At 42.6% G+C, this 11394-nt stretch overlaps 1 protein-coding gene across 1 annotated transcript in view; it reads left to right on the top strand.

The window, feature by feature from the left end:
• The first annotated feature begins 5799 nt into the window (after window positions 1-5799).
• dpys (dihydropyrimidinase) overlaps window positions 5800-11394 on the top strand; it is a 68779-nt gene continuing 63184 nt past the window's right edge. Inside the window, exon 1 of the mRNA XM_072274934.1 lies at window positions 5800-6076. Coding sequence (XP_072131035.1) covers window positions 5813-6076 — 264 coding nt within the window. The 5' untranslated portion in view covers window positions 5800-5812. The remainder of the gene's footprint in view (window positions 6077-11394) is intronic.

Below are 11394 nucleotides of genomic sequence, written 5' to 3'. Positions count from 1 at the left end.
ATGGTTTGATCCAACCAGCAAATGGATTATAACTAAATACGTTGTACAACGATTATTTTCACTAGCTACCAAAATAGATCGTAATCTAATAGGATGGGACCAATAGATTGCAACCAGTATTTCTGCAACTTTGCTGACAGACTGCGAGACCGCTTTGCTGAGCGAGACCCGACGCAGACTGGGAGACCGCTTTGCTGAGCGAGACCCGACGCAGACTGGGAGACCGCTTTGCTGAACATCTACGCTCTGGCCGCCAGAGAAAGCAGGATCTCCCAGTGGCCACACATTTTAATTCCACATCCCATTCCCATTCTGACATGTCTATCCACGGCCTCCTCTACTGTAAAGATGAAGCCACACTCAGGTTGGAGGAACAACACCTTATATTCCGTCTGGGTAGCCTCCAACCTGATGGCATGAACATCGACTTCTCTAACTTCCACTAAGGCCCCACCTCCCCCTCGTACCCCATCTGTTACTTATTTTTATGCACACATTCTTTCTGTCACTCTCCTTTTTCTCCCTCTGTCCCTCTGAATATGCCTCTTGCCCATCCTCTGGGTCCTCCCCCACTCTTTCTTCCCGGACCTCCTGTCCCATGATCCTCTCGTATCCCCTTTTGCCTATCACCTGTCCAGCTCTTGGCTCTATCGCTCCCCCTCCTGTCTTCTCCTATCATTTTGGATCTCCCTCTCCCCCTCCAACTTTCAAATCCCTCACTCACTCTTCCTTCAGTTAGTCCTGACGAAGGGTCTCAGCCTGAAACGTCGACTGCACCTCTTCCTACAGATGCTGCCTGGCCTGCTGCGTTCACCAGCAACTTTTATGTGTTTCTGCAACTGTTTCTCTTTTTGAGGGCTGTGTTGTCCTCAATCCTGATTCTTATCCAATATTTGAAGCCAGAATGTTTTTCTGAACTTTTCACTCAGGTAACAGAGAAACAGAGGAAGTTCTTATCCCTTTTGTTGTGCGCTAAAAATTTCCTCCTTTGTCTTTGAACGTAACAAATTTAAAACTTCAGAATATCTCTGCCCACTAGGCCAAAAATGTTTAAATCCAAGGCTTTTTCAGAAGTCAGGAACGAGGCATGACACTTGTTGCGTCACGATCGTTTTATTAAGAGTTAAGTATTAAGAGCTGGTAGAACAAAGGGAAGTTGAAACAGACATGGATAGAAGTCTACTACTTAAAGAAGAGAAACTACTTCAAGAGAAGATGGTGCTTACACACAAAACAGCTACTTTTATACCCAGAGGTAAGAAAATTGCATAGATACAAATAATCCAGTTAGAAAATACTTATTCAATACTGTAGTGGAAAGTTAACCAATGGAGAAAACCTAATGCACTATATCTGTTGTGGACTTCTTGTGACAAGAGGCAAATTGGAGTAGATCAAAATGGCTTCTCAGGCAGAAGTTGATGCGTTTCATCACCAACCTCTCAAAGCACTTCATCACAGTGGATGCAAATGCTGTTAGACAATAGACATTATGGCACGTTACCATGTTCTTCTTGAGCCTGATGGAAGCAGGTGGGTACCTCAGACTGCACAGTGAGAGGTGGTTAAAGATATCTGTGAATACTCCAGCCAGCTGATCACCACATGCCTTTAGTAATCAGTCGGGAACTCCATCTGGGCTGGGGCTTCACCTTGGTTTCAACCTCCTGAAGATTGCTCTCACATTGGCCTTAGACACTGAAATCACAGGGTCATTGGGGTCTGATGGACTTTGTGAAGGTTCTTTCATGTTTTGATCATCAAATAAGCAGAGAAGGCATTGAGCTCATCTGGGAGTGAGACGTCTGTTGCTTGGTTTCACTTTGTAGGAGGTGATAGATTTCAGCTGTTGAACATCCTTCAGTAATTCATATTTGGTCCAGGTTTGCCACTTCTCACGCTAGATGGTTTTATGCAGATCATACCTGGACTTCTTTTATCACTAGACATCAATGCCACGGTTGTGACCCTCAGCAGATTGCAGATCTGCCTTAAATATACATTAAGTCTTGGCCTCCACAGCTGCTATGGCAACAGATTCCACAACTCTCTGCCTAAAGAAATTCCTTCTCCTCTCCATTCTAAAAGGATGCCCCCCCTATTTTGAGACTGTGTCCTCTGGTCTTAGATATTCCCATCATAGATAATATCCTCTCTACATCCGCTCTATCAAGGCCTTTCACCATTTGATGGGTTCAAATTAAGTCACCCCTCATTCTTCTGAATTCTAGTGAATACGGGCCCAGGGATATCAAACACTCTTTGTATGTGTGACGGGGTCCTGAATTATCCCTATGAACTGTGCTTTTGAAAAGAGAGAGAGAGAGGTGCCCAACGCAAACACCTTGTTAAAAAGAGAGAGAAAGAAAGAGAGAGAGAGGCGAAGACTGCTCACAGCATGTTTAGACTTTCTACAAGGACGCTGCTTGCTTGGAAATTCTTACAGAGAGGGCAGGGAGGAGCTGTTTGAGAGACAGTTGGTACTCAGCACGGGGAGATGAATAGAATGTCAGATGATAGACCTGGAGACACATGGTTTTGGATACTGAATGAGCTTTGTTGTGCCCACAGAAAAGGTGGATTTTGGAGGATCAATCAGGCGGATTGATCAGCGGCTCTCGCGGTGTGAACAGTGGGGAGTTATTTGTTGTATCCAACCCTCGCCTGGGTTGATAATTCCACCACAGAAGAACGGTCCCCTTTTTTGTCGTCACAGTCGGTGACTTCTAAAGGATTTTGGAGGACAACGGGAAGATTGATGGTGTCAGCTCACCTGAAGACTCAAATCTCTCCCTCTCTCCATCACTACTCAACTCAATACCATGAACTGAACTGAACTTTACTCATCGTCGTAAGATTATCTATTTACCCCTAGACTTGAAGAAGCCTGATTTTCATGTATTTCCACACTTACTGATATAGTTATATATAATCATTGCTAACCTGTTTGATTTATCTGCATTTATATTTAACTACTGCATAGTTACTAATAAGTTCCTTTAGTTAATAGCAATACTGAGCTCCAAAGTGTTTTCCATTTGTGCTGGATCTTTAACCCGTCACGGGATACGTGACAGTATGACAAGCTGTCTAATCCAGGAATAATTTTCATGAACCTCATTTGAACCATGCCTCCCTCATCTGCCTCACACACCAACCTGTCTGTTTTCCTTATCTGAGGAGCCTTTCTATTTAGCTGTGGCCTGTATGCAGGTAGGAGGAAGACAGCTGAGTGATCTGTTTTCCTGCAATGTGGTGCAGGCATGGAATAGTAGACATTCCTTATCGTAATATGGCACTGGTTGAATAAGTTGGGACCCTGGTGCTGCAGGTTAATCACTGATGATAATTGGGCAGAGGTCTCTTTGAACAAACTTAATTGAAGGTCCTGACTATGATTTGAAATGTGTTGGAATGGGATGTTTCTTGTTTGGTGATGGCAACATTCAGTATCTTGAGTGCCTGATTAACTTTAACTTTTGGCAGTATGTAAACTGCTGCCGGGATCATGGAGGAGAACTTTCTAGGTAAGTAGAATGGTTGGCACTTAATCATTTGATGTTCCAGATCAGGGAAATGTTACGTACCCCGTAACTGGGTTGCCAAGCCAGCAGAAATGGATCACTCAGTTGGAGTCTGGATTACTAGAACTAAGAAAGTTTTATTAAAGAAACAAGCAACACAGTAATCGAAAGGATAATAAATGCAACAGTTCAGCAATGATAACCACACATGTGCACAGAATTAAGATAACAGCATCAATCAAGCTCTATCGTTGTCTAGGGATAAATGACCAATTTCAAAGTGACACAAAGTTCAGTCCAATTTAGTAGTGCAGTTCGCAGTAATCGTTGCCATGGTGATGGACAACGTGGGGAGAGAGAGAGAGAACGGGAACGACTGATCATTCAGACACGGCTTCCACTCACAGACCGGTGATATGGCTCACAAGCAGCTTTCGGGCAGATCCTTGGTGATGTCACCTGAGGTCACTGACTGTGACCCCTCCTCCAGATGCGGTCGATCCTCTGCAGTGAACTCGGCACCCAAGCAAGGGCGGACACACACCGGGTTCCCACTGATGGTACCTTTCCACCCTGTGCGTTGTCCGGTATTTCCCACCGACTCGTGAGAGGCGCACCGCTTCCAGGGTCTCGTTACCTCGGGTGTCGTGTGTCCTGCCTTAGCGAATCTGTCCCTTTTTATCCCCCTGCTGGGGTATCGCCTGTCCATCACTTCAAACAGTTCAGGGTTCAAAGGGGAAGCCGATCTTGGCAATACCCAGACTGATGGCTCCTTCATTAACATCTCCACATGCTGCTTCATTGTTCCTTATCTCTCCTTCCCCCTGAGGACAGGTGGCAGACCAACTGCTGATGCCACTGATGCTAACCCAGGCCAGCAAACATCTTAATTTTATGTGTATTCTCATCACAGGAAGAAGACTGCTGTGTCTGAGCACTATGAAGAGTTTATCATGAAACAGAAACATCACCTTTTGTCTTCTCTGCATCAGCAGTTCAGTCTATCCTGTGTATTGAGAAGTCATCAAATCTTACCAACGTATCCGGCGTGTCCAGAGTGAGCTATATCTCCATGAAACAAAGAACGTAGCAATTACTCATTTCCCTTCAATACAGCAATCATGCCTTTAGGTCCTCAGTCTTGTTCCCCAGTCACTGTACATTTGGTAACAAGATGCTGAGTAGAGGAACTTTCATTTCTTGATATTTCAGTCTGGCTTGGAGTCCTCCTCTCCTCCCTCTCTTCTGTCTATGCAATAGGTTTAATAGAATCAATTAAAAACTACACACAACAACTGATGTTTCTCGTTTCTTACAAACAACAAGGAGACGCAGAAAATCCTTCAAGACGTTTTAAACTTTAATTTGCAAATCAAAGCTGAGACAATCAGAAGCTAGTAGCTGACTGCCCATCGAGGCTTGTACACAGCATTTTTTATAGCAATCTCCTATCTTAGCTACATTATCATATCCAGACGGCCTGTGATCACATATCATCAATACATCCGCTCTCGACCTTCCACTATTGTTTTACTCCCCAATTTAATTATGTCCTAGTTTACTTTTTAGACCAGGTGTCCCCTCATCCCTAACCACAGTTATTTCTTAATTGGTCTTGTTTTGACATACTGCCACATATTTCATTACCTTACTCGCCACCGTTATCTTCCTACTTGGTTTCATTCTAGTTCTCTTCATGAATTAATAGTGATTAGGTCAAAAGTCATGGCTACATAGTGAATACCTTCCACTGAGCTAGTAGCAGTTACATAGTAAATATAGAAAATATAATGTGTGCATTTGAGTGAATACTGAAATACTGTTGAGTAAATATTGTAAATACTGTAATACATAGAAAATACAATGTATGCGTTTACATTTTCCAATACTGACAAATAACTAATATGCAAAAGAAGACAAACTGTGCAAGTACAAAAGACAAATATTAGTCATAGTAAATAATACTGAAAACATGAGCTATAAAGTCCTCGAAAGTGAGTCCAAACTTTGTGGAATCAGTTCAGTGTTGAAGTGAGTGGAAAAATCCAATCGCATCCTCTGTAAGTTCAAAATGAACGGTAGTCTCACTTCTTCGGAAGGGTCTGTCTCTTGCAATATTAAATGTGTTCTGTGAACGGGCAATCACTGACCTGTTCCACCGTTTCCGCTGTCCCCTTGCATCGGTGGGCGGGGGCAAACGTAGTACCGCCACGGACTGTGGTTAAAACTGGAGCGAAAGGGAGGAGGAATCAACAGTTTTATCCGGACTCTCCTGATCTCTCTGGAAAATGGAACCAACGCTGAACGCCCACAACCGCATCCTAATTCGAGGAGGGAAAGTGGTGAATGAGGACTGCTCGGAGTTCGCCGACGTCTACATTGAGGATGGATTCATCCAGGGTGTGGGGCTCGATTTACCGCTGCCTGCAGGGGCGAGAGTCATCGACGCATCCGGCAAACTTGTCCTGCCAGGGGGCATCGACACACACACTCACATGCAGTTCCCTTTTATGGGTTTCGAAGTTGTCGATGATTTTTATCATGGAACTAAGGTATAAATCAGAAAGTTTTATTGTGCTTTTATCTTTTACGGCTTATCCTTCTGGGAAAATTCAAGTTAGAAAGTCGTGCTAAGGAAAAATCGTTTCTATAGCTTTTCATTTTAAAACTTTTGCGAGAGATAACCTCCAAAACGAATTTGCTGTACCATGGGTTACTGTACTGTTTGGTTTGTGGAAATGTATTTGCATGGTCCCCGAGGTAAGAGATGCGATTTCTAGCGAATTCATTATGTAGATAAAAGTTGGTTTATACCAAAAAAATGTATTGGGTGGCAGGGTGGAGTTATTAACTTCAAACTTTCTGCATCATCACTCAAAGCGTTGAACTGCATGTGCATGTAATGAGAGCTGTATAACTCATCTCCTTCTACCGTAGGCCACGAACGTATCAATCACCCTTGCCGTGGACACTCTCTGGAGGTCCAAGATCCGTATGCTCCATGACCGCTGGACTAAGTGTGTAAATGTAGGAGGGGACTATGTTGAAAAATAAATGTGCTAGGTTTTCTAAAATTGACTCCGTTTACCTTAGGCCACGAACTTATCAATCACCCCTCATATATATATATACATATATGTGTGTGTGTGTGCATATATCTTTTTTTTCTAGTTTGAGCATCTTGATCTTGGGCAGGTGCATTCACTTCACTGGAGTGTTCTCTTATTAATCCTTCTATTGCTCCTTTACGATCCCATCTCTCCTCTTAGTTTTCTCATCTGCAACATCATCTGATGAATCCTTTGTTTTCATATCTCCATTGACTCGTTTCTTTTTCGTCTTCCATTCATCCAGCTGGGCTCTGGTCTTTGTATCTACTTTTACAAGCAACTTTTTGTCTCCCAGTAACCTTAATGCAGGCAGAGTAGATCCTGGTTCTTTGTACTCACAAAAGCCATGTTCTTGCAACTTTCCTCAAGCTCCTTGAACTCTCTTCCAGCTTAAAACCAAGCCATATTTTGCGAGTAACTGCCTGATTAACATATCAGAAGCTTTCTCAGATAGATTACCTACAAAAACAATTGTAGCCAGACCACTGCTTTCACCACTTTCATGCTTCCATTGAGCAGCTTGGTCCAATTAGCTTTCCAACCAGAGGCACAGAGGTTGGCACTAATGCCTGTTTGTCCTCTGATGGGCAATGATTCATGGTGTTTGGCATGGAGACAGTTGTGGCATCATCCAGTACCTTTCTTAATTCACTTTCAAATAGCATCATTGCAAGGAATGTGGCATGAAAATTGTGGATGGATCTCCAATTAAGTTGTAGTTGTCTCAGCCAATCATGTCCCAACAATGCTGCTCCTTCTGTGTTTACCACATACAAGCTCAATGTGTCTTGTTGGTTGTTGTATTTCACTGTTATGAATGTTATTCCCACTTTTTCTCTTCTCTGTTCAATCCATTTATCTTTGTCTGCCCAGCGTGCTCTTTGTATGTGACCTACTTTCTACAAGTTTCACCATTAAATGTGTATTTGTTTGGTGCATATAAGCCCTGCCACAATGGTAACATAATTTGTTTGCCCAGGCTGGTTTCTAAGTTTGATGCTGTAATTTTGTTCACACTCACTTTCATTCTGACTGCAACTCAATTGTGTGTCTGCAGTTTCCATTGAAACAGCGATTTCAACTGTCTTTTAAATGTAAGTTGTGCTTCAGCTAGGAACCATTTTTAAATGTTGAATTTTAAGCTTCCATATACTTCTCAGTGTATCGTTAAGACCACTGTCTTAATAATGCTCAGACAATCTCTTCAATTCAGCCACATATGCTGAAATGGACTCCCCTTCTTTATGATTCTGCTCTTGAAACCTAAAGTGTCCTGCAATCAACAATGGCTTCAGTTCTAAATGTTCCTGCATCACTTTGAGAATATCAGCAAAGCTCATTTCTGCTGGTTTAGCTCGAGCAGTTAAACTTTGAAGCAAATTGCATGCCTTTAAATCTAATGGACTCAACAAAATTGGCAAACAACAGGAATTCTGCAGATGCTGGAAATTCAAGCAACACACATAAAAGTTGCTGGTGAACGCAGCAGGCCAGGCAGCATCTCTAGGAAGAGGTGCAGTCGACGTTTCAGGCCGAGACCCTTCATCAGGACTAGAAGGGTCTCGGCCTGAAACGTCGACTGCACCTCTTCCTAGAGATGCTGCCTGGCCTGCTGCGTTCACCAGCAACTTTTATGTGTGTTGCTTCAACAAAATTGGCACTTGTTTGTCATTGGTTATTTAATTCAAAATATTGTTCAGTTAGTTCAGTATACATCTCTTTTATGTAATCAAATATGTCAATCTTTCTGATGTAGCCAGCCATTTCTGTTTTTGTTTAAATGATTATTATCACCCAGTTCTCACTTTTTATGAACCCATGAATTTTTCCATTTACTGACTTAAAAAAAACTTGATTGTGTCTTCCCTTCTGGAAAACTTGCTGCTTTGTTTAAAAACTTGAACATTTCAGCACATTTTTACGTTTTTATAAATTTCGACCATCTCTCACTGTTTTTTTTTAGACTGAACATCTTGTTGTGCTTTAACAGGTCAGAAGCTGTCTCGGTTTCATTTTGAAAACACCTCATTGCCAATGTTATGTTTTGTATCTTCAAAACATTAAACTAATTCAGATGAAGACACAGGGGTCCAAAATGTTGGTTTAACGTTGAGTTTACTTTAAGCAAGATGTGCATGTACCACATTGTAGTGTGATGATGTATGCAATTCATGTGCTTTTACATATAACCTGTAATTATTTAACTGAACAAAAATGCTTAAACAAAATATATAGGATTATTCAAATGTTCTTGAAATGTTAAATACACAATTTTTTCATGTTCTTGTAGGGAATAGGAAACCATTTCACCCCTAGGCTGATTCACAGTGCAATCCTATTCTCTCACTAGTTTTCCTTGTAATCATTTCTCACCACATTACCGTGAAGAGTTTGATTATGCTACACACCTAAAAAAAGGGGTAATTTGTAATGGCCATTTAACCTTCAGAGTCACAAGAAGAACATGCAAACAGAGCCACGGAGGCCCATTTCCAAGTGAAAACATTGCCCTAACCTCATCGTAACTGTTGACTTTTGTCTTTGTATAATCATTAATCTTACATATACAACATAGCCTCACTATGCTCCATTTTCCCCCTGGTTTTGCCTGAAGTATCTGCTTGTTCTGAGTTGTATCCCATTGGAAGAATTGTTTTTGTTACCCTAGCTTTTCATAATTCTAAATAATTTTATCTATTCTAATAAGTTCCATATTTTTAAAATCGATCTTGGAAATTTTCCCATATAGTGCTGATTTTAATGCTGAGTAAAGAGAAGGAAGCTTGGATCTCATTGTTCGGCATGCAAGCCGATGCATTTTGGAAGGTCAAACCAGAGAATGGCTTATGAATGGTAGGGCACTGGGGCTAGTGAAATGGTATAGAGGAAGAGAAGAGTTGATTGGAAGGGGTGTCACAGGTAGACAGGGTAGTGGAAAAGGCATTTACCATGCTGAATGGTAACGGTTAGCAGAATGGTAACCCAGGGTAGGGGAATCTAGAACTAAGGGAGATAAGTTTAAGGTCTCAGAGGGAAATGATTTAAAAGGAACCTGAGGGCATTTTTTCCCCCACAAAGGATAGTGAACAGGTGGAATGAGCCATCAGAGGAAGCAGTTGAGGCTGGTATAATAGTATCATTTATGAAGCACATGGAGGGGAGAGGCCTGATGGGATATAGGGCAAATGCAGGAAGTTGAGATTAGTTGGGTGGGCAGCATAGTCAGCATGGATTTGTTGGGCTGAAGGGCCTGTATCTGTTCTGTATTGCTCTGTGACTCTGTCTGTTGTTGAGTTATTCTGGGACAATGCAGTCTTAAGATCTGCACTGACTTAGAAAAAACTGCAGGAAGTGAAACACTCTGCTTTCAGAACCACCCCACCTCCCCATCACCCACACAGCCAATGTGTTGTCTTCCACAATCCATTTCTGCTACTCAATTTTGTCTCAGCCTCCCTGACCACACCGGCACAAAAGCCATTTCTTTAGAATGCAACAGAGTGTCTAAGCAATAGTACAGAATTGTGTAGGCATACACTGCAGATGCTGCAATCAGCAGCAATAAACAAGATGCTGGAGGATCTCAGTGGGTCAAGCAGCATGTGTAGAGAGAAATGGACAGTGAATACTTTGGGTCAAGATCCTTCATTTCAGCTGAAAGATAGTGGGTTTATTTAAAAGAAAAAGGAAGGGGTGAAGCATGAGCTAGCAAACGATGGGTGGATCCAAGTGATTGGTTGACAGGTAGGCATTTAATTGTGATCCTTTATGTAACAAAATGGCTACCTTTGTCTTTCCTCACTTATCCAAGATGATGTTGCAGATTGGTCTATCCAATACCTGTAAGTGGGTCATCTCAAACAGACAACAGTGCACACAATACAAGCCTTTCAACCTACTCTAAGACCAGTCTAACCCATTCTGCCCACATAGCCCTCTGTTTTTCTTTTATCCATGTGTCAAACTTCAGTTTTTCAGGTTTGTAGGGAATGTTTTTGGGACAGTGGGGAGTTAGGAGTTGGGTTAGGATTTAAGGGCAGCGATGTGGGGGATTTGAACTCAGGGCTCTGGTATTGTATGTTGGGTGGACAAGTGCTATGGATGAAGCCCAGCGAGGATGAGGGCTGGTGACCCTCCCAGGTGGGCAAGTCCCCACAGGTCAGCAAATCCTGGGATTTGAGGTCCTTGCAGATTGGAGGTATGGTGGTCAGTGACCCCAAACCCCAGGCTAGAGAATCTGGAATCCAAGGGCTGGAGTTGGGAGTTCCAGTACCAGAAAATCCTGTGGTTGATACCGAAGATCGAAGTTGGTGATTGTGGAAATCGAGGTCGGACAGCTGAAGTCATGGGTTTGCGAGTCCACTGGGGAAGTCAGAGACCAGGCTTGGTGGGGGGGGGGGGTTGTGTGTGGCTCTTGTGGGCATGCTATGTTGGTACTGGAATGTGTGATGACAGTTGTGGGCTGCCCCCCAGCACATCCTTAGCATGTGGTGGTTATTAACATAAATGGTGCATTTCACTGCATGTTTCAATGTAAATGGGATAAATAGATTTAGATCAGATTCATTTAAGAGTCTCTTAAATGTCCCTGATGTACCTGCCTCTACCATTATCCCTGGCAGCGATTTTTCGCATACCCACCACTCTTTGTGTATTTTATAACAAACATACTTCTGACATCTCCCCACTTTACTCTCTTCCAATGCCCCATCGTGTTAGCCATTTCCTCCCTAAGAAAAGGTCTCAGGCTGCCCACTCTA

The sequence above is a fragment of the Mobula birostris genome, chromosome 1 (genome assembly GCF_030028105.1).
Source record: "Mobula birostris isolate sMobBir1 chromosome 1, sMobBir1.hap1, whole genome shotgun sequence".
NCBI lineage: Eukaryota > Metazoa > Chordata > Chondrichthyes > Myliobatiformes > Myliobatidae > Mobula > Mobula birostris.
This window is presented reverse-complemented; position numbering and strand designations above follow the sequence as displayed.